The sequence below is a fragment of the Cupressus sempervirens genome, chromosome 5, assembly GCF_028749045.1.
Source record: "Cupressus sempervirens isolate cs-2001-9-10 chromosome 5, ASM2874904v1, whole genome shotgun sequence".
Classification (NCBI taxonomy): domain Eukaryota; kingdom Viridiplantae; phylum Streptophyta; class Pinopsida; order Cupressales; family Cupressaceae; genus Cupressus; species Cupressus sempervirens.
Genome location: NC_143122.1, coordinates 280,087,345 through 280,112,325, shown reverse-complemented (window position 1 = coordinate 280,112,325; position 24,981 = coordinate 280,087,345). Strand labels below are relative to the sequence as shown.

Sequence of the window (24,981 nt, the reverse complement as noted above, 5' to 3'; positions counted from 1 at the left end):
ACTACCGGACAGCAAGAAATAGCTCAGTCACTACAAGCTTTGACCACCATAATGGAGAGAGTTGTTCAGCCTAGGGTTCAGGAACAAGGAAGAGGTACACCTGATCATGATAATAGAAGTGTGGCAGGCTCACAGGGTGCTCCTAGGTGCAGATCATGGACAGCGAATAGGCCTACTCGTCCCACTTTCCTAAGGGAGGAAGCTCAGGAGATAGGAGAGGATGAATTGCCGAATGATTTTCAAGATGATCTCAGGGCTGCCACTGCTGAATGGCAAGCATTACCCCTGCATGTACGTGAACTATTGAACTTTGACCGCTATCTGAACCAAAGGAGAGAGCATATGAGGAGCAGCCGTCAGAATAGAAGGTCTAGAGGAGGACATGATAGTGAGTTGCAGCGAGCTATTAGCAAACTCACTTTACCATCTTTCAATGGTAGTGGTTAGATGACAGCGCAAGCTTGGGTTCATAAGTTGGATACCTTCCTAGCATTAAGGCCTATGTCTGAGATCGATGCCATCAGGTACGCCACCTTGCATTTGGAAGGCACAGCTCATGACTGGTGGTCACAAGGGATGGTTACCTTGCAGCACAATCAGGTGACATCCTACCAAGACTTTATGGATAGATTAGTTGAGCGTTTTGATAAGAAGGATCCAAAGATTTATTTCCGCGACCTCGCACAGTTGAGACAGTCAGGCCATTTGGAGGATTATATTAGTGAATTCCAGAGGTTGTCAGTTATGGTACAGGATGTGTCTGAGAGACGGTTGGTCATCTTATTCATAGAAGGATTGTTCGAACCCCTTAAGGGGTGGATCAAGGCATTTGATCCACCAACACTTTAGGAGGCCATGAGGAAAGCACGGAGTATGGAGCTTACAGCACCTAGCAGGTTCACTTCCAAGAATACTACTTCTTTTAGAGATAATAAGAAGTTTGATAAGAATGAAGGGAAGAGTATTGAAACCAAAGGGAAATCTACTACACCCCTAGATGCAGAAACATTAAACGACTTGCGTAGGAAGAAACTATGTTTTTATTGCAAAGACCCATATGACAAGGACCATGATTGTCCTTTGAGACCTAAAGGAAAGGCCAACAGAGTTATGTGGGCATATTATGAAGGATCAAATTCTGACAGTACGGCAAATGAGGATGACCACAATAGTTCAGAACCTGAAGAAGAAACAGGAAATTCAGAGCAAAAGGAAAAAATTGAGTTACATTTACAGCAGGGACGTTTGTCTAGCATTCAGCAGGAGGGATCCTTTAGGTTACGTGGTGTTCTAGCAGGACAGAAGGTGATCACATTGGTTGATACATGTGCTACACACAACTTCATTGATGCACGTCTAGTTGAGTGCCTTGGAATTAAGACAGAGGAGTTTGAGGGTCTCCGAGTACAGGTTGCCGATGGATACACTCTTAAGTGTAATAGAATGGTTAGAGACATGCCTTTACGTCTAAATAATTATGAGTTTAAAGCAGATTACCATGTGGTCAATATGGGTGACTTGGATATCGTTTTAGGTATAACATGGTTACGTTTATTGGGCGAAGTCACTTTCCGTCTCAAGGACATGGAGATCAAGTTTGAGGTAGATGGGAAGCAGCATGTGTTGAGAGCTATCAGGAATAGTGATATCCGAACTATTTCTCTCAGAAGATTGGAAAGATTGGTGAGGCATAACGATATTGAATGGGTAGCCATGTGTACTCTCATGCCTACCAAGGAGGAACAACAAAAGACAGAATATCATCCAGACATCCAGATATTGAGGGAAAAGTATAGTAAGGTATTCAACGATATTCCACCTGGTACACCACCTGATAAAGGGATTGAACACATCATCGAATTAGAAGAGGGTGCTAAATCAGTTATGATTACTCCATACAGGCATCCAAAAAGGTTTAAAGATGAAATAGGAAAAAACATCAAGGAGCTTCTCGCAATGGGATACATTAGACCTAGTAAGTATGTCCGTGAGTGTCCTGTTTGTCAGCAGAATAAGCAAGAACACACCTTACCAGCAGGACTCCTACAGCCACTTCCTATTCCAGAGCAAAAGTGGGAATGCATATCCATGGATTTCATTACAGGGTTGCCCAAGGCTCAGGGACGCGATTGCATTTATGTGGTCGTGGATAGACTAACGAAATCTGCTCACTTCTTTCCCATCACCACTACTTATATAGTAGTGCAGGTAGCTGAGGTATCCTTCAGAGAGGTTTCCAGATTACATGGGATACCCCGCAGTATTGTCAGTGACAGGGATAGCAAATTCTTGAGTCATTTCTGGAAGGAGGTGTTTCGATTATGCGGCACTGAGCTCACATCCAGTACTAGTTATCACCCGCAGACTGATGGACAGACGAAGATAGTAAACAAGTGGGTGGAAGGCTACTTGAGAAATTACGTCGCTGATCAGCAGAAGGCATGGGTAAGATGGATTTATTTGTGTGAATATTGTTACAATACCACTTTTCACATGTCAATTCAGATGACACCTTTCCGAGCATTATATGGGTATGATGCACCGAGCTTTACTGACTTGCTAATGGGGGATGTCCGGGTTCCACGTGCTGGGAATTTGGTTCAAGAAAGTAAAGACATTATTAGTACTCTTCAAGATAATATTGCTCGGGCACAAAATCAGTATAAGCAATATGCAGATCAAAAGAGGACAGAGAGAAGCTTTGAAGTTGGTGACATGGTCTACCCCATGCTTCAGCCATTTCGACAATCAAGTGGGTCAAAAAAGCTTAAGCCTAGATATTATGGGCCTTTCAGAATCACCAGGTGAATAGGGGAATTGGCTTATGAACTTGAGCTCCCAACAGATAGCAAAGTGTATAATGTGTTCCATGTGGCGCGCCTCAAAAGGGCGTTGGGACAGAATGTGGTACCTACTGCAGTATTACCTCCCTTGGATGATGAAGGGAAATTGATCTTAGTGCCAGAATTCATTTTGGAAGGCAAGGAAAAACAGCTCCGCAGAAGGGTAATCAGAGAATATTTGGTTAAATGGAAAGATCTACCAGTTGAAGATGCTATTTGGGAAAATGAAACAATTTTGCAACATCCAGCTTTGAGATTGCTTGAGGACAAGCAATTTCAGGAAGGGCGGACTGTCATGTCCCCTTTCTAGCGACATAACTTTTACCGGAGATTTGCCTATCATTGACTCTCGTAGGCAAATGATTTTGGAGAGAGAGAGTCATTCTGTTGCCAGATGATTACATTCTTGCTCTCGGAGAGTTATAATCCAGTAAGTGGGGCATACTTATTCTAATGTCGAATTGAGATTGTACTTTTAACTTTATAAAGTTATTTATTTAATTTTATAAAGTTAATGAATAATAAAGTGCATTATAATAAGTTATTATAACAAGAAGTTCTAGAAGCTTCCAGCGACTTCTCAAAAAGTAAATAAATAGAGGGCAGGGGGCACCCATTTGACAAGCTGATTTGAGAATTCTACTTTTAATTTCAGTTGGAGCAATTTGTAGTCATTTGGTCTGCAAATTCTCAAGTTATCTTTGGGAACGAAAACTCCCATTGATAAGCAATTTTGAGGGTGTGGAATATCACCTGAATTATTGCACAACAAGAGGTGACATTTCAGTCATTTCATCCAGGCAAAAATTTGTGGCCTAAGGCCAAGTTGGAGACTGTAATCAGCGAAGAATTGTTGAGGGAAGGAAACCGGGCTTATAAGAATTTCTTCATACCAAAGTCAAGGCAGTGAAAGTTCTTTGAAACATTACCTAATATCATCGCCAATTTTCCATGAGGGTTGTGGCGCTTCTCCTTGACATCAAGCCGTAGGCGGATTCGATTCAGATCAGTAGACGCCGTTTGAAGGTTAGGATTTATATATTGAAAAAATTGCACAAGACTAGCGGGATTTGGCAGGCCGGTCAACTATTCGGAGATTATAAGGAAATCGCAAGGATAATTTTGCAGGTGACGATCTAGCTTCTTAAGAGATTAATTGCGAATTCGTAAGACCAGGCGAGGAGTGATTTGTATTGGGTGATTTACTAGGTAGCTGGGAACGACTTCAGTTTCCACTCTGACTCAGCCAGGCCAGTTCGCCATAATAACTGGGTAATATTATAGCAATTTGAGACGGCATCAACACATTTTTAGATTAGCAGACATAGATTGGAACCACCTGAATCCATCAATAAACTCTAACAGCAGCTAGCAGACAGACAGGGAGAAATGCATTCATGTTCCACGGGAAACTCTCAGGTTCTGGATATTGCTTCATTGTATGAAAATTGAGTATGGGCACTATTATCCTTTTATTTTCAATTGTTACAAATAATGTAAGACTTTGCAATTACTGAAGTTCGTCTCAGATCTGTTCTGTTGGGTTTTCTTCCGATTATCAGTACATTGTTATAGCCATTTTATAAGGTGAATCTGTTTAAGATTTAACAGTTACATAATAAGTATTTAATGAATTTGCCATAGCTTAGTATTGGGGTTTTAGTGGCCTTTATAGTAAGGGTCATCACATAATTCCTTTGCTCACGTTTTTCCATCTTTTTCTGTCTTCTTTTCTGAGTCAAGTTGAAACAGAGTGAAGGAGTTGTGTGCACGGATTGAGTCTTGATGTTACATTTGTGTTTATCATTTAAGTAGAATACCAACAGAACCCGTACACATTGTTTAGCAATAAAAGTAACTGATGCTGGTGATAGTATAGATAGGGGAAGTAATAAGACTCTTGAACTTATCTTATTTTGTTTGATATTACCACTTCATTCAACAATGCTTTTGATTATAAAACTATACCAATATCAGCCTGTATCATAAATCTGTAGATTGTGTCATGAACTGTTCTGTCTCAATTCAACCAAAAATCAGTAATAAAGATCAAGTCTGAGTACCAAAGAAATTCTGAGAATGCAGAATCTTAATCTCATGAATAAGTATAAGATGTAACGGATTGAGGCACTGCGGAATCACCGATCTAAAGATCTATTGATGTTGTGAGGTGTAGATGAATCTGACACAAGAAAAAAACAAGGAAGATATCATTAATTGATAATATTCAAAATAATTTGATAAGCTCATGTAAATCCACTTTGAAAATTTATTGTCAAGCTGAGTGGTGGAGATCGGGTTATAAAACCCACCTTTGAAATCCCTGGCTAGGCGGATAAAAGGGCAAACATGCCACAACAAAATGATCGCGTTGTTGTCCTAATACTTCAGCTATTCAATCGAATAGTTGTTGGGACCTCAACCCACCTAAGTACTCCGATGACTAGATCGATGAACATCCCAAGCTTGACCTCAGGGTAGGGAGGGCCGTTCTATTTAATTAGAATTTGTGGGGATAAGTAAAAAGGTCCGCAGTTGGGAGGTTAAGCCTACGTTAATGCTTCTCCTCTCACCAAAGTTAGAGTTTGGTCAATTAATTGGAAAAGTCTTTCAAGTAAATCAGTATGTATTTTTGTTTTATTTAAGTTTCTTTATTTCTTTTATGCAATATATGTATATAACTGAAAGATTCTTTCCTTGTAATTAGATGTATCATAAATTGATTCTTTTAAGTATATTAGATGCAGTTTTTCTTCCAATAATTTAGATTAGGGTTAAAATTTAGTATTCTCAAACATTAGAATAAATTTGATATTCAGTAATTAAAATAGATTTAGAATGTTAGATTAACTTCAGTAATAGTTTAGATATATCTCATCAGATAATTAGAATATTAAATTTAGCTGATTTGTAGTTGTAGAATAACCTGATGTTACACTGTTAGAATCGTATTGTATTATTTACCTCATAATGATCATTTAAGTCAATGTCTCTAGTCATTTAATGTATCTAGTCAGTTAGATACTTTAGTATATTTTTATATCAGTTCTCATTTAGCAATTGTTTCTTTCAGTAACACTGTCTTTGTGTTTCCTTATTTAAGGGGCCTTCATCTCCTTTATAATCACTCATTCAATCAATCATCAATCATTTCATGGTAGCAGAGCCCATAAGTTAGGTTTTTTAATTTAATTCCGGGCATTAAACTACAAAAACTGACCTATGGGCTCTGATACCATGAAATGATAATAGATTTTTTGAATGAGGGATTATAAAGGAGATGAAGGCCCCTTAAATAAGGAAATACAAAGATGATGTTTCTAAAAGAAACAGCCATTAATTGAGAACTGATATAGAAATATACTTAATGTGTTTAGTCAGTTAGATAGTTCAGTACATTTCTATTTCTGTTCTCAATTAACAATTGTTTCTTTTAAAAACATTGTCTTTGTATTTCCTTACTCAAGGGGCCTTCATCTCCTTTGCAATTGCTCAGTCAATTATCATTTCATGTAACAGAGCGCATAGGTTAGTTTTTGTAGTTTAATGCCTGGAGTTAAACCTCCATAAACTTTGAACGAATTGTGTAGAATCCTAGAAATTTTTAGAACTTTTTTTTTCTGATTTTTAAATGAAAATTGAAAGTTTGAAAAATGAGTTATTTTTGAAATTATAGTATGTTGAAGACTTTGAGGTTTTTTTACAGTTTTCAAAAGTTATTCTACTTGGCACGAGTGTTTTCTGCCTCAAAATTGCATTTTTTGGAGCTTTTGTTTGTTGCATTTGAGGTTATCTGATTTTTGGGCCCACAAAAAATCATGGATGAAGGGTTTGCTGATTTATCGCCCCTCAAAAAAAATCATGATGGGTATTTTCATTCTTCTTGTGTGATGTCATACAAAAATCGCAAGTTTTTTTTTTCTAGTATTCAGAGTTTATGGGTTTTGCCGGATTTTTCCCCAAAATCATGGTTTCTATGTCATAGGTTTGTTGGTGTTTTATAATAATTTATGCAGAGAAAATGTGGGGTTCATGTTGGAAGGATTATATTAAATTTGGTCATATCCAAAAGTTCTGTAGCACTAGGGAGGGTCTCAACAACAAGCTCATGTTGTAGAGCATTCTAAAGAGAAGGGGGCAACCTTTTATGTATTCATGGCCTAGTGACCTATAGATTCTGTCAAATCTTTTGTAGGGTAGCTAGTTAATAAATTAAGGGAGGCTATCAGAATAATATTGTATTATATACATCATAATGGTCATTTAAGTAACGTATCTGGTCACTTGGTGCATCTAGTTAGATTGTTTAGTATATTTCTATATATGTTCTCATTTAATGACTGTTTCTTTTAGAATCCTGCTCTTTGCATTTCCTTGTTTAAGGGGTCTTCATCTCTGTCGTAATTAGTAATTACTCGTTCAATCAATGAATTATCATTTCATGACCCTACTTGCAGAAGCGCCTCCTTGGGAGGAGTTAAATAATATTAACTATGTTTAATTAAGGTTGACCCCATGTAAGTTTAATTGAAAGTGCCAACCCCTTGTGATAAGTCACCTTCTTTGGGTGAAAAGACATGAGAGAATTTATGGGAGAGGAGCCAATAGGTGAGTGGGGTCCAAAAGGTGCTATGTTAGAGAAACACTTTAGGGCAGTACATGCACAAAATAAACCTATAGCTGTGCACTAAAATGTTCCATCAATGCATATTCCCAAAAAGAGCGTGAAAATTTTCAAGAAAAACTACTCATGCAGTGCCAGGTTAGGGAACCATTATACATGATTTAGTGCATACCTATGGGTCTTACTTTTTTTTGGGACCATTTTTGACAGTTTCACAAAAAACATGCTGATGTGGCATCATATTTGACCACGCGGACATGGAATTTGTTTTTAAATAGAGGACATGACAAACAAGCTGCTTTAAAAAATTGAGAGTACTTTGAAACTTTCAAATAGCATTTTGAAAAGCGTGAAGTTAGGGTGAGCATGTACTGGCTCCTCTCCCCCACCCCCCTCTCTCTATATATAAGAAGAATCGGGTGAGTTTAAAAATAAAAATAAAAGAGAATAATAAAATATTGTAGCAAACAAGGAGAAATAAACCCTAAGTGCAGTGAGTTTAGAGATAGCAGCAATAGCAAACAATAAATTTATAATAGCACAAGAATTATTAGAGATGCATCCTTTGGAATAAAGGGACATGACTCTTCCACCACAAGGAAGAGATATACATGTCCAAGGGATAGCATTCAAGAAGGATAGATCAGCAGTAGCAGCATAAGATATATGTTCAGCAAAGAGTATTGAACAACACAGCAAAAATACATAAAATAAGTAGCAGAGACAAGTCATGGAACAGTATAAGGAATCATATACATGACAAAAGAAACCATATTCACAACAAAAGTAATCATATCAACAAAAGAAGCAATCATATTTACAACAGAGGCAATCATGTCTATAGATAGCAGAGTGATCTGATCATAATCTCCTAGGTGGTTGTGGTATGAAGTAGTTATGCCTATGTATTTATGCCCATGATATAGATTGTATGCAATTAATGAATATTTGAATTTAAATAATTTTTTTGAAGGAGTTGAGAGGTTGACATGATGGAGGGGAGTGGTGTAAAGCCCTCACTAGGTACACTATCTCATGATGATGTTCAAGGACCATTGGTTAAGGACCACAAGGCCATGGAGGATAAGGTGCTTGACTTTGGGCCTAGGGCTGAGGGTCAAGTGTAAAATGATAATTGATTGAGATATCCAATTTTAAACAAAGTAGAGGATTTTTCCTTAAATAAGCAGTTACAAGATCATTCCACAATAGAAACGCTTGAATGAAAAAACAAAAAGTTATTAAACTAATTAAACCACTAAAAGAAGAGATTTTACGAAGAACTAGCTCATGGATTTAAAAAAAAGTTACTTACATGACCATTATACTAAATATTACAATGTTTACCTTAATATCTTCCTTTAATGGTCATTCTACTAACTACTCTACATAAGACTTGACATAATTTGCAGGTCATATGTCTAGGAATGCATAGAAGGCGACTCCTCTTGCACTACGACATGAGCTTGATATTGAGACCCTCGGTTAGACTTTTGATCAGCTAGCCGCTTTCTTTAGAGCCCTGGGAACGACCAAGTTCAAGAGTGTGTTGAGTGCTTCCAACCTGATGTTGGGCAACCAAGCCATCCCTTCCATTATCTAGAGACACAAAGACTGTGATCAGCTTCAAATAACTTTGATTTTTGTTGATAATTTTTTTTTGTGAAACAATGATTTGGTGGAAAAGTAATTGAACCCTAGATGCAATGTTGAGATGACACATGATTTTGTGAAAAAGTTGTCAAAAATTACATGTGCAAGAACACCATTTGCTTCTAGTCATCAAACTATAAAGACACTCTATTGAATGATCCATTGCTTGACAAATATCACAAAATATCATTTTAGGACAATTACCTTTTGTATGCCCCTCAATTTCGCACTTAGTACACCATAGCACATTACTTTCTTTATTGGTTCCATTCTTCCTTCCATTCCTTCATCATTCTCATCATATCCCACCATAGGGCATAGATTGTTGCCGATTCATCATCGCTGTTATCCTTAGTGCTATCATCATTGTGCATCTTCCTCTTCCGTCGGGAGGATGTCTTGTTTTTACTCTTGATGTCCATTTCCTAATTGGAGGCATCAATATATGATGATAGAGGTATTGTTTTCATTTTTTTGTGCAACGAGGGAATCAACCCCTCAATGAATCCCTCTTCTATAACCTGTCGGTCGTTTGGACCTCCATCTTGCCCAACAACTCTTTGAGCCTATGATTAGAAGCTTGTACATTTTTGTTTTTTCCCTTGTTTAGTGTTATAGATCTCAACCACAATTTCATTATCATCTTTGAGGATTTCAAATTCCCCTTGGAATGCTTTTAATTTTTCGCAAGATTTTGTATGTTCATCATCCAAGTCTATGAACCAATCAATGGCTATTCCTTGTAATGGGATAGAGAGCAACCAACCTTAGCTAATATTCTTTTCCATTTGACTGCTCGCCAACCATATTGCTTCACATGTCTTGCAATGCCTTGTAGGACTTCCTGTTCCCTATGAACTTCAAGAATTTCTGCCGATCCACTTTTGGACACGTCAGAGTCACTCTTTCTCACCTGCTTGCTCCTTTGTGCGTTGGATTTGGTGGACTATTTTTGACTTCTACATTTTGGTACTTTTATTCTTGCATGTTGACCACTCATGCATTCTTTACAACACCTCTAGTGTCCCCAATGCCTCAAGTACTTTTAGACATTAACTTGTTCTTATACTCCCTCCATTCGAGTGTCTTTAGTTTGGATCCTCCAATTCTAGGTTCTACTGAGATGGATAGATTCTCAATGCGGTGCAATATGTCTATTAGTTCAAGATTACATTCTTTGTACTCCTCGTTCGATGTTGATCGTATGAAAAGGGTTCAACTTGGGAATCGCCTTACTGAATTATCCTCAAATGTTTCTTGTAATCTTCTCCTTCGTTCTCTTTGTTCTACAATCCTTAGATGCATGAGTCACACAACTCTGACTTAATTTGTTTTGAGGGAACAATGCCAAATGTTTACTGCTATACTTGTTAAATTACATACATGAAATAATAATAAAGATGGTATTGCGTACCAGATATAGGAGTATAATATATCTTTATTTGCGCATAAATTCATTAGTGAGAACAAGACTAGAGATGGTCAGCCAAGTATTACAAATTCATGTGACTATACCACTATCACCTTCACTGACGAGTGCCAAGAGGAACACAGCCATTAACCAACTGATACTTACAACTACCCAAGAGTGACAACCAACTTAATACAAACAATTAACACATTTGCGTATAATATTATCAAACATAACAATAGGCATTGTACACTGACTACAAAAGCAAGTTATTCAAATGGATATCTTAATGAAGAGCTGATTACACATGAAAAGCTGCAGTTAAAGATGAAGTCTAAAATTGTTATTAGGTGGAGTTAGTAAGAAGTGATTATGAAGAGACATTATGAATATAACTATAATCTAAAAGGAGCGATTAATAGCTCTTATGAAGAATGACAAGTTTGAAGGGACATGGGACATGTTTTTACCAAGTGACATATCATATCCATTGACAAGTATAAGAAGGCTTTCAACCTCACTCCACCAAGCATCATAAGATATTTACCTCTTTTTATTAACCCAGATTTGGATCTGCTCTGCAAGAGCAAGTACCTTGTGGCATTATCGGTTGCAAGCAATAATAGTGCAGATCAGAGACTGCACCAAGGGACTGCAGATATTGAAATTGTATATTGGAAACATCGTCCACTATCAAGTTGCAAGCAAACCATTGCTGAAAGCAATATATCAATGGCATAGGCACATCTTTCATCAGACATAGCATCATGCCCTTATCGCTATAAGACTATAAGTGATATGGTAATCTCATTCATAGCATATCTCATAATTGTATTTCAGACATTGCTATTGATTCTACATCAATCCTTCACACACATGCATATATATCAGAAATAGCAGTTGATAACTAGTGTACCATCCCTGGGATAATTACAATCATTTGATAGGGTAAGAATGAAAAGTTAGGTAACTGTCCCAACTTTGCAAGTTAGCCAAAAGGGGACATTACATTTTAGCTATTATCTTCAATTTTAATGCTCTGTGCAACAATTCTCTAAGTTAACCATCTAATTTGTTTGTACGATAGGGCTCATAAATTTGATGAACTTGTTTGATAGCTTTGGTTTTAATAATGGTTTTGCAAAGACACATATTTTTCAGGTGCGGCTTTAAATAGATCTGTGTGGAGTTGTGTGATTGTTTGAATTCATCAAATTGCTGATGCATAATCAAAGTCTTTGTGATTGTGTTTGTGCTCAAATGTAGCAAGGATAAATCTCAAATGTAGCAAAGATAAAATTCAAAATACCTTGCTAGTTGAAAGATTAGGCGACATAACTCAGGTGTAAGTTTTTCCTTCTTGTAATCTTGCAAATCATGTTCAATTCATGTCCAAATTTTCTCTGTCCTTCTTGATTGGACAATGTTGACTAAGTGTGTAGTAACCCCAACAGGTTATAACTCCTTCAAACACCAAAAATCTTTATACTTCAATTGTTTGACATTTTGTCAAACACTTTGCAAGAAAACTCTGATACCACTGTAATGGTCCTGCTCAAATCCGTCCTTAAAATGCTGATTGAAGGCTCGAAGAATTGTGTCAAACACTTTGCATAAAAGGGGTCATATGACTGATATAACTTTTCAGATTGCTGCAATGACTCTTGTTTCGATTTGCATCAAAGAGAATGCTTACAAAAAGACTCCAGATTGTCTAAACAATGACCTAATATGAATGTGCAACTAATTTTGACAATATTCAATACAAATATGTGACTTAAACTACTTGCAATATGCAGCTACAGCAACTAGTAATTATGACAAATATTTTGGATGCAACCTAAGATGGCATTAATGCACTTACAACCAAGTGTCATTAATATAAACACTTAGTGTGCAAAATTATAACATTATTTATGCCAAAAAGAGAACTTACAGCCAATTGATATTTTGTCAAACAATTGGAATGCAAACTAATAAGCTAATCATCAAACTCTAGGTTTGCAATATAGATAGTCTAAAAATTACAATGCTCTTTCAATTGCAAAATCCTAGCCTTCTTTTGATACCAATAATGCCAAATGGAAAACAAAGACAAGTACAAGGTGAAATAATGAAGTGCTGAAGCTATATTTTGTACTCAGCTGAAAACCTACATTTCTCAGAAAATATGCCAAATGAGAAGTGAAGAACCTGATTGTGGATGGCTGTAATATTTTCCTTCAATGCTGCCCCTTCTGCTTGCTTTTTTTTCGATCTGCTTTTTCCCCTTGCTTTTTCCGGATTTTCTTTTTCCATTTTGCTTTTTCGAACTGCTTTTTCGGATTGCTTTTTTTGGAGCTGCTTTTTCGGATTGCCTTTTCGGCCTGCTTTTTTTTCGGTTTTGCTTTTTCGGCCTGCTTTTTTCGGACTGCTTTTTTTTTCGATTTTTCTTTTTCGGCTTGCTTTTTTCATACTGCTTTTTCAGCTTGCAGACCTGCTAGAAATGACCTCCAATAAGTTCGGCCCTACTAAAAAAAACCTCCTGAAATGCTGAAATGCTGAAAATGGCCTTAGGCCCAATGATGCCGTAGCTGAAGTGACTGAAGTATCACCTCCAAATGTGCAACCCTTCAGAAGATATTTCACTTTCTCAGTTATGCAAATCCAAGGGAGTTTTCGTTCCCAAAGATCAACTGACTATTTGAAACCACTTGGCTCCACAATAGATTATGTGACTAAGTCACAATTTGATGTCAAGAGAGAAATAAACAACTGGATGATCAGAATGAAGCTCGGGGTGCCTATTTATTCTTTTTTCTCCACTTTCTCCAGAAACTTCTAGAACATTATTTTATTTTATCTATTAAATGACTTTATAAAATATTTTATAATTCAAGTCACTTTATTAAATTAATTAAATATAAAGTTACCTTTTAATATTTATTTATTTGATAACTTTATAAATAATTAACTTAATACCACTTATTTATTTAATTAAAATAATTAATTAGTCATCCTTATAAAATATTCATTATTTTGGACAACCTAAATAATTAAATTAATTAAATCAAATTGCCTCCAAAATGGGGACATGACAGTCCTCCCTTCCTGAAATTGCTTGTCCCCAAGCAGTGGTTGAACAATAAACCAATCAATCCGCTTGGATCCCAAATGTAGTCATGAACTATACTACTGTCAATTAACATAGGCTTCTGCAATATCCTCTGCAATATAACCAAGAGGAATCCATAATCAAACTGACAATTATAGCTCAACCAAACTCCAAAATCACAACTGCCATAGTCAAAAACCCATGAGACACAAACTCTTAGAACATCAGAACCCAAGTAAAGTGGACAAATCAAGCTGCCAACATAGTAAATACCATCAACGCATCCCACTGGCCTATACGGAATGTACAATCCAACTCTGCAACAATGGTGAACGCTCCCGAATGAAACTGTACCAAGTATGGAGAATCCACACACTGTACAACTCTTGTAGTCAACACAACTCTGCAGATCACCGGCCACTGTCTCATAACCATAACTCCCATGCACCGCTGATGGTGAAAAGACATCACAAGATAAACAGCAAGAAATGGAACCCAAACCAAATTTGCCTGCCATCAACTCCTCAACACAAGGATCAAATGCTAACTGATGTACATACCCTGCAGTATAATGCTGATAAAAAGAACCAACCTTAGTCAACAGCTCACCATGAACAAGTGATACAACCCACTGTGACTGATCACCAGCTAAGTCAGGAGATGTCATAGCCAAAGGAGTAGAATCAATAACAACAACCACTGAAGCATCACTCCCAAACTCCTGCTCTAAGTCATGTATTATCAAGCTGTCAACCGCAAAACCTATCGCCATGTCATGCCCATCACAACTCTCATCCCGAGGCGTCAAACCGTCCCATGACTGATGACGAGCACTAGGAACCAAAGGACATCTCTGTATCATCATTTCATCAACATGGTCATCAAAGGTAAATTGATGAGCATACCTCATAGTGTAATGCCGATAGAATGCGCCAATCTCAGTCAGTGGCTCAGACTGCAATCCAGATGAAACTAACTGCAATCGATCATTAACCATGTTGGAATTGACTACTACCTCCGAAGACATCACCAAGGGAGTAGTATTACTAGCAGGAACCATGCCAACTGCCGGCTCACCAACATCACACATGATCTTTGATACAACATCTCTAGTCTCCGTGCTATCAGTACTAGAGGCCACCACTATGTCAGGCATACCACAACAATCTGCTACAACACCCAACTCAACTGAACCTGACTCTAGTGGGAACGAACCCGATATGCCAATGTTAGTATCAAGGATGGATGCATCCCCATCTCCACTGTCTTTGACAATCTCGACCATGGACATCCTCGGATCACCAGACACCACAGCTTGTGACTGTACAGAATTTGGTAAAGACTGTAGTCGCTCTAACTCCACGGTCACCTTAGCCAAATGAAATTGTGACTCCTCGAAAGCCAACTGTGTACTCTCAAGAATCTCAGAAGTCACCTCGAGCTGCTAAGTAAGCGCACTCACCTCATCTTCCTTCGCCAATAATACATCATATGCTGTACTGCCCCACTCCATAAGATAATCTCTGTCGGCTACCAACTGCATATAATTCTGTCTCAGAATTTGGATAGCTTCCCATAAAGAGTGGAACTCTGTCAAGGAAAGATAATTGCCTCCCTGCTCATCACTAGTAGGAGAACCCCATCCATAAACTGCTAACAACTGACGAACAGCATCGAAATGCTGGCAAGCTATAGCAATGTCTCGCTCACTAATTCTCAACTGACAAGACACATGATGGCACTGGCTAGACTGTCTCCTACAAACCTCCTCTGACACATTGTCTAAGGGAGTATCCTCAAAGTTACTGGTCTCTAGAGTATCACCAACCATATCCTGCGAATCAACTCCAAAGATCATATCAACATATGAAGTATCAAAAATTGTAGCACTGCTATCCAACTCCTTTGTACCAAAAGAAACTGCCAAGGAAACTAAGTCTTCAAAACTGCCCACTGCATCCTCCTGGATGTCATCAATGCCAATATGATCCTGGGACTCATCTGTACGCACTACTAAATATGAAAGATCATCAACACATCCCAGCAAGAATGGTCGACTGGATATATGAACAAAGCCCAACACTGGTGTATAAAAACTAATACCAACATCGGACAAGCTGCTGGCACAAGAAAAGACAACACCGTGCAATTTGCTAATCAAATCCATGATAGCACCCAAACAATCACTGCTACCAAAAAGTGTTAAAGATCTCCAGTCAACTGAATCCCAAACGCCAATGAAACAATCTCGAGTCCATATCCGTAAACTAAAATCAGCTGGTAACTCAAGCAAACTCCTCAGCTGAGTAATATGACCAATACTAACTAACTCCACATACCTATCTGACATTGTCCTTGTATCCTGGATGTGAATGCAAGATGAACTCACAACATTATCAACGACCATATATGATTTACGTGCCGTAGAAAGGTGAGTATCAGGAGTGCAAGATGAAACTAAACTCAACTCCATGCCATGCTTATCCCCATGTCTCTCCCAGTCCTGTAATGCCAATGGAGTATTCACCAAAGAATCTCGAGTGTCCTCAAGCTCATGAGAAAGCCTGTCAACTTCCTCCTCCTTCCTCCTCAAGGCATCTAAATAGTCTCCGACAAAGCCAAGAAGATGGTCACGATCTGATAGAAGATGTAAATAACTCAACTTCATCGTTCCCATTCCTTCCCTAATCGCCTGTAAGTCAACACAAGAAGAACCTGTTGTGACTCCTTTCTGTCTCTCCTGCAGTTGAATCATCCAAATGTGATTCTCAATCAATCCATGCATCCTGTCATGATGAGATAAAGCCGCGACAATATCCTTGTCCCTTGTCTTCAGCTGGCTTGCCAAACCAAGTGAAGAGTTACTAGCCTCTATCTCATGTGAAGAAGCATCCAACTGTGCCTGATACACATTTTCTGCAAAGTCCTGAATGCTCACTTTTTGATCAATTGTACTATCCTCAAACATGACAGTATCCTCAATTGCTATAACTTCATCCATCCCAATTATACTGTAATCACTATCTGTGTCAATCACACAATTCGGTGTGCTTGTGATATCACCTTCTGATGCAACTGGCTCAACTTGCACAACATCTGTAACCCTTTCTGCCTGTGAAGATGATGCGAATAAACCATTACCTGAAGATTTTCTAATGTCTCCCTGTATTGAATCCGCATGTCTGTTAAACTCCTCATACAAGTTTTTGCTTGTCATAGGGAAGGTACGATCCTTAGGCCTATCAATCGAGCTCTTTAATCACGTACGTGCCATAGGTGACAAATTCCTCTCTTTTGTCCAAACATACCATAAGTCTTTTGCCAAAAGTTTAGAAATTTCATCCTCCTCCTCAAACAGGATTGTGAACATGATGGAGTGCATTGATGCCAATACCTTGTTGGGATGAAACTCGTCCATAATATTCCAAAATGTATTAAACATCCTGCGAATGTCACCAATACAACCTATTGCCAGCATAATATTTTCAAATCTACACCTCGCAAATACTTCAAGTAATTTTGCCCTCTGTGTGAAATAAGGGTCTCGGATGTTGTCCAACTTTTCAAAGCTTTTTACCATGGCATGAAGTATCTCTCTCATAATTTGATCGTCATAAGAATCAAGGCCAACTATTATCCTCATGATTTCACTAATGCAAGAGAGAGTTCTAAGTCTTATTACCTCATCATGATGTCTCAATAATCGGGGCTTAACCAACGAACCAAATGCTGGAGATAAAGCTGTTTGCATAGCATCGGGTCTTGACTGATCAAACTTGCCTAAATAAGTTTCCAACTCCTCCAAAGTTCTTAGAAGGTCCTCTGTTTGCTGAAATGGACAATCTAATTTCTTCTTTACATTGTGCATTCTTTCTTCCAAATCCTTGTCTCCTGTGAAAGCCATACTGATAATTGAATTCAATCTGAAATAACCCAATCAGGTTGGCAGGAAACCGCTCTGACACCAGTGTAGTAACCCCAACAGGTTATAACTCCTTCAAACACCAAAAATCTTTATACTTCAGTTGTTTGACATTTCGTCAAACACTTTGCAAGAAAACTCTGATACCACTGTAATGGTCCTGCTCAAATCCGTCCTTAAAATGCTGATTGAAGGCTCGAAGAATTGTGTCAAACACTTTGCATACAAAGGGTCATATGACTGATATAACTTTTCAGATTGCTGCAATGACTCTTGTTTCGATTTGCATCAAAGAGAATGCTTACAAAAAGACTCCAGATTGTCTAAACAATGACTTAATATGAATGTGCAACTAATTTTGACAATATTCAATACAAATATGTGACTTAAACTACTTGCAATATGCAGCTACAACAACTAGTAATTATGACAAATACTTTGGATGCAACCTAAGATGGCATTAATGCACTTACAACCAAGTGTCATTAATATAAACACTTAGTGTGCAAAATTATAACATTATTTATGCCAAAAAGAGAACTTACAGCCAATTGATATTTTGTCAAACAATTGGAATGCAAACTAATAAGTTGATCATCAAACTCTAGGTTTGCAATATAGATAGTCTAAAAATTACAATGCTCTTTCAATTGCAAAATCCTAGCCTTCCTTTGATACCAATGATGCCAAATGGCAAACAAAGACAAGTACAAGGTGAAATAATGAAGTGCTGAAGCTATATTTTGTACTCAGCTGAAAACCTACATTTCTCAGAAAATATGCCAAATGAGAAGTGAAGAACCTGATTGTGGATGGCTGTAATAGTTTCCTTCAATGCTGCCCCTTCTGCTTGCTTTTTTTCCGATCTTCTTTTTCCACTTGCTTTTTCCGATTTGCTTTTTTGAACTGCTTTTTCAGATTGCTTTTTTTGGAGCTGCTTTTTCGGCCTGGTTTTTTTTTCGGTTTTGCTTTTTCGGCCTGCTTTTTTCGGACCGCTTTTTTTTTCGGTTTTGCTTTTTCGGCTTGTTTTTTTCGGACTGCTTTTTCAGCCTGCGGACCTGCTAGAAATGACCTCCAATAAGTTCGGCCCTGCTAAAAAAATCTTCCTGAAATGCTGAAATGCTGAAAATGGCCTTAGGCCCAATGATGCTCTAGCTGAAGTGACTGATGTATCACCTCCAAATGTGCAACCCTTTAGAAGATATTTCACTTCCTCAGTTATGCAAATTCAAGGGAGTTTTCGTTCCCAAAGATCAACTGACTATCTGAAACCACTTGGCTCCACAATAGACTATGTGATTGAATCACAATTTGATGTCAAGAGAGAAATAAACAACTGGATGATCAGAATGAAGCCCGGGGTGCCTATTTATTCTTTTTTCTCCACTTTCTCCAGAAACTTCTAGAACATTATTTTATTTTATCTATTAAGTGACTTTATAAAATATTTTATAATTCAAGTCACTTTATTAAATTAATTAAATATAAAGTTACCTTTTAATATTTATTTATTTGATAACTTTATAAATAATTAACTTAATACCACTTATTTATTTAATTAAGATAATTAATTAGTCATCCTCATAAAATATTCATTATTTTGGACAACCTAATTAATTAAATTAATTAAATCAAATTGCGTCCAAAATGGGGACATGACAAAGTGCTAGGACTTTTTAATCATTTCCCTTGCTTTGATTTCTTGTTTTCTACTAGTATAAGAAATTGAAAGCATTTTCATATCTATTATTTTTATTTTGAGACTGTACGAAAATATTTTTATCAAACTTAAACCCTTTAATCCGTTCCAATCAAATATTAAACAGGAGAGTCGAACTAGATTCTTACATTATTAAGTTTTTAAATTTTATTTATCTCTTGTTATAAAATTTTCATTAAAGCAGCTTCATCTGTACATTCTTTTCACCTGCAACAACATTTTGGATATGCCATGGACAGAAATGGTAGTTAGATGCTTCCTTGTGTATGTTGTTTTTCATCTTTTTGTTGTATTAGGTCATTAATAAAATCATTCGCTTGTTAAAAACTTAAATTGATAATGGCATTAGGGAGTGGGGCTGTTATGATATTATTTATTAATTGGTTCTTGTGTCCTAAATGATTGATAACATTTTGTTGTGCAGTTATCTGAAAATATGTTTAACTTTTGGAACTTGTTGACCTAATTTCTTATTTTTACTTCAGATATAAAAGAGATGCTTGGCTAAGAAAGATAACACAAAGATACAATGTGGTTGCTGTCAGTGGTTCACATGGTACTCATCACCACTTTGATCCTTACAATTTTGATTTTTTAATGCTTCTATTGGAATATGATACTTTAGAGGCATCTGTTGTGCTTGTTTCAGTTATCCTGTTTATTATTTGATTCGATAGAAATAAAAATATCCTATAGAATTTTTGTGATAATCTTCCTGTCCTTGATTTTAGCTTGATGAAATTGTTGATCAACCCACACAAAATTTTCGTTTAAATCAGGATCTTTGTATTCTCTTTGTACATTTTCAAAACATAATTTGTTTATTTTCATAAACGTTTTTATCATTTCATATTTTCATCATCAGAATCTTTGTTTTCATTTCTTTTATTTTAGATTTTTTTATAGGTTTCATTTAAGTTTTAATTATTTTCTTTAGGAGTTTGCATTTTTTAGCTTTATTGCAAAGTCATTACATGCCTAGTTACATGTAAATGATTGTGCAAATAGTAGTTAAAACCCGTTGGACCATTTTGAGCATTTTACAGTTATATTACATGGTACATGCAAAACATAATGCAAATTGTGTTAAAATTGTCGATGACTATAATGACTATAGTGGTTGGGCTTTTTGACTTACATTGCATATTTTATAACATGCAATTGTATATGTAATATGAATTAAAAACCTCAAGTTACTTTAGTTGGACCTTTTTATACCAATTGCATTTTACATTACACGTGATTTATGGTGTGTAATGCAATTTAAAATAAACACAATACTCAACGTCGGCCTTTTACTTAGCATCACAACTTTTTGTTGCATGTTTTATTGTATGCAAATATATGTCTCAAAAGCATGAAAAACTCTGAACCTTTAAAGTTAGCAGGAGTTTTTTTAATCACGTTGCATTGAGTGAAACTTGGAGTTCATAAAAATGCCAAACATTAAGCGATAAAAACTCCAAGTTTATAAATTGTGAGCACTGAGAATGCCAAGTTCTTCTTAGTATATCAATGACTGGTCTGCATTAATTTGAGATTCATTGGAAACATTTTGGCTGTGCATATTTTCATTTTTGGTTCTCCTTGAATCATTTGCTATTGTGTTTTTGGCCTGAGTCTTTTTGTGCGAGTATTTTTTGTGCTTTAACTAGGTATGATGCCATTTCTTAGTGTGTTCTTGTTTGTTCTCATCTTATTAATCATGGTTTGTGTTCCATTTGCTTGAACCTTTTTTAATGTTTTCCATGGAACATTTTTGTGGTTTTTCTTCATGTTTGAGAAATGTTTCTTTTATATATTGCTATTCCTTTGCATAAATTGTGATTTTGGTGAAATATTTATATGTTTGAGGTATAAATTGTCAGCATTGACTGGTTTTGATGATTTTCTCCTTCATTGCATGGGCAATCCATTAATTTTCCTACAGCAAGTTGGACTTTTTTCCATTAGAAATAATTTCAAGTTGCAGAGATTGTTAATCAATGTGCAATTAGGGTTAATATCCCTGATTACATAGATTAATATGTATTTTTGACTATATAAACAGATTGGAGCTTTTCCTTGAGGTTATATTATTCTTTCTAAGTTGAAAATTGAATTACATGGATTATTAGATGTATCGAGGTTTTTAACCCTAATTGCATGTGCTACTACATGCAATACAAAGTGCAGTGCCCTTAAAAATTTCGGCTACATACCTACACACTAAGAATTTGGAGGATTTCCACATCTTCTACGTGTAATTTTTTGTAATGTTCCTTGTTGGGACTTTCGTTAAATTTTTTTTCTATTAAGTTATTTGCAAACTTATTTCATGTATTCTGTCTCTCTGCATGTTTTTCCTTGATCTCTCAATGTTAAAATTCTATATATATATATAGTTTTTATTCTAAGAGTCATGTCTTTTCATCTATTATATTATAGTAATTATATTATATTGATAATATAATTATATTATTTATTAGATTATAACATATATTATATTAATAATATATCAATTATATTCGTATTATAATATTAATACATATAATGCATAATATATTTACTTTATATATTTAGATTATTAATCTAAATATTATATTTATTGCTTCTCATATTAATATATTATGCACTATTATAATATGATAATAAATTATACTATATTATTATCAATAATAATAATATATTATTATTAATGTAGCTATATGGATTTTATTGATGGGGATATCACATTCCTCCCCTCAAAGATTTTGGTTGTCCTCAAGAAAAAATCATAACTTTTTTTTATAGAACCAGCATATAATTGGATGAAAGAAGATTCAATATACATCATAATGCATGAAAACACAAACCATATGCATGAAAACACGATGCAGACACATAATACATCGATTCTTGATTAATGCCTTGCAGTTCACTAGAGTCAAAAAGATGATTTACAAAATTTACTTCTTTGATAGAATCCTACAACCACAAGAAGAACACTTAGGATGTAAGGTTTCTGTGGATCCACGCCCATGATCCCATCTTCGAATGAACTCAAGGCAACTTGATTCCATCTTGAAGAAACCCAGTAGCGTGGGAGAGAGGGATGAGAGAGACAATTTTGGCGGATGTAGCAGCCCTAGCGACTCGAGCTCGCCAAGTGTTAGATTCGATAGAAACTTAGGCATTGGTCAGTGGTGAAGGAGCTGGGGGGAGTCATATCCTTTATGAGGTTGGGATGTCCAGTTGCCTTCATAGTTTGTTTTGAGGAGAGTGGGACCAAGGGAGAAGAGGAAGAGGATGAGGAGGTAGAGGTGATCACTGCTACACCGTTGAGATTTCCACGGCCTCTACTTTCGGCTACAACACACTTGGTTCCTGTTTACCGTACAGGTAAAGAAATGAACGCATACAGACAATAGAACATGAACAACAGAACATATATTATTATTCGCGATAGTAGATTATTCCTCCTTTACAAAGATCTCAGACGGACTATAAATACTACCGCCGAACCTTCCCGAAGGAGTCCGTCGGCCACAAATATTCTGTCCGCTACAAACTATCTACCGACAACGTCGGCTACAAAATACAGAAACACTGCCGGACCGTCGGCTACAGAATATAGAAACACTGCCGGACCGTCGGCTACAGAATATAGAAACACCTCCGGACCGTCGGCTACAGAATACAAAATACTGCCGGACCGTCGGCTACGGGATACAGAAACACCGCCGGGCCGTCAGCTACAAAATACAGAAACACCGCCGGACCGTCGGCTAACACCATCCCCCCCAAAAAGAAAAGTCGTCTCCTGACGACTGACAAAATATCTGAGACAAATTAACAAACAAAATACATTAACAGAGTGACTAAAACAAGAGAAATCTGCTTCTGTCACATCACTTCCACATTCATCCCGTTACATTTGTAGCCTCTGTTAACACAATACTGTCTCTTCAAGCTGACCTTGATAGCCACCTGTGTTGCTTTCTCTGTTTTCAATTCCTCGGTACCCTGAGCCAAGTGTCGCTGCACTACCTCCAACTGGATGATTAGCTCCTCCCGAGCTCTCTACGCATCCACCAAGACAGCCTTACAGCCAACACCTGCTCCCACTGCCTTTGGTACACAAACAATCCATGCCTGCAGCAACTTCAACTCTTTTGAACTGGTCAGACTCCCACGACTGATATCCACAACGACTGGGGGTCCAGGGGGCAACGCCCCTCGCCGCCAAGACCAAATTAGCACTTCGAAACCCACACAAAAATGCACGGAACACACCATTTTTGTTATTATCTGCCGATTCTGCACTCCTTCTGGCAACCACGGATGTGTCCCCTTCCCTTTGGCATCATCTGTCACTCATTCTGAACAACTTGATTCTGTTGTTGTTTTTTTTTTATTTTACTGCTTCCTCTACAATCCACCACAAATCCCTCTGCACACAGAAATTCTTCTCCTTCTGGCAGAACAAGAACTCTTTTTTATGTCTTTGTTTCCCCGCGGAAGTCTTTTCCCTTGCAGCGCGGAGGAGAAACTCTGACTGGCGGAGCTGAACCTTTTAATTACACCCGCGGCCTATCTTTCCTTTCTCGCGGTCTATGTTCTCCTCCCCGCGGCCTTTCTTCTCCTACCCGCGGCCTGGTGGAGAAAGTTTTCTCTTTGTTTTTTTCTTAAGAAAAAAAATTGTGCCTGCGGACAGCTTCCCACGGGGCTTTTAACAGCCCGTGGACAGACTGTCCGCGGGAGCTTCCGCCAACTCCCGCAGTCTTCTGCCTGCAGGACTTACACTGCCCGCGGGACTTTCATTGCCCGCGGACAGCAGTTGCCTGCAGGACTTTTCAGCCCGCGGGCCTTTTTGTCCATGGCCCTTTTTTTTTCTAAAAGAAATCAAATAATAGAGGTACCTCCATTTTGCCTCCAGGCGTCGCCATTCTACAACGATGACAGAGTCAGCTGGCCATCCAGTGACAGTGACGGAGTCTTCCTGGCACCATATATTTTGAATTTGGATCTGTTGACTGCCGGAGGTATCTTTTGCCCGTCCAAAGTTGATAATCTGATCGCTCCATTGTCGCCGACCTTCCGAATCTGATACGGTCCAACCCATCTGCCCTTAAACTTTTCCACTTTGATTTCATTCTTACTGTCGTACGCCTTACGTTTGTTCTGTGCCACCCCCGTCGCCCACTGTGCCTGCGGTCGTCACGCAACTGGATTATTTCCTTGCTGTCGGTGCCCTTCCACTAATTTTATGCTGCGGTGTAACCTTTTCTTTCCGCGCGGTCCATTCACCATGTACCAGACAGTGGGATTTTTCGTTTTTCTGTGTTCAGACTGTATGTTCTTCCCCTCAGCTTCAGCCATGGCAGCTTTTCCTTCTTCCACTTCCTTGCATTCCTCTGGACATTCGTTTTCCTCCTTTTTCACATCTTCGTTGACCCTTAGCATATTACAACTTGGAAAGAGTTCACAGTCTTCTATCTGCCAGTGGTAAAGGCCATTCACTGAGTCCAGGTCGTTGTCATTCGATCCTCCGTCAAGTCTCAATACTCCTTCATCCGGTTCCATTCTCCTCTTTCCTTCGTCATCACTCTCGCCTTCACTGTCAGAATCTGACAATGCTGCCTCCTCGCCAACCATTTGCGTGTGCAGGTCAATTGTGAATCTTTTGCCTCCATGCTCCATTGATAGAGTATTTCGTTTCCAATCATGTTTTACTCTTGCTTGCACCAACCAAT

At 37.5% G+C, this 24,981-nt stretch overlaps 1 protein-coding gene across 9 annotated transcripts in view; it reads left to right on the top strand.

Annotated features, from left to right (window-relative positions):
• The window catches only part of LOC149555669 (uncharacterized), a 247,924-nt gene that overhangs the window by 32,428 nt on the left and 190,515 nt on the right, over positions 1-24,981 (top strand). For all 9 annotated transcript variants that reach the window (XR_016364536.1, XR_016364538.1, XR_016364535.1 and 6 more), the window contains exon 3: positions 19,753-19,823. Coding sequence is in view for 3 of the 9 variants with exons in the window: in XM_089829794.1 (XP_089685920.1) it covers positions 19,753-19,823 (71 nt within the window). In the remaining 6 variants the exon portion in view is untranslated. The remainder of the gene's footprint in view (positions 1-19,752; positions 19,824-24,981) is intronic.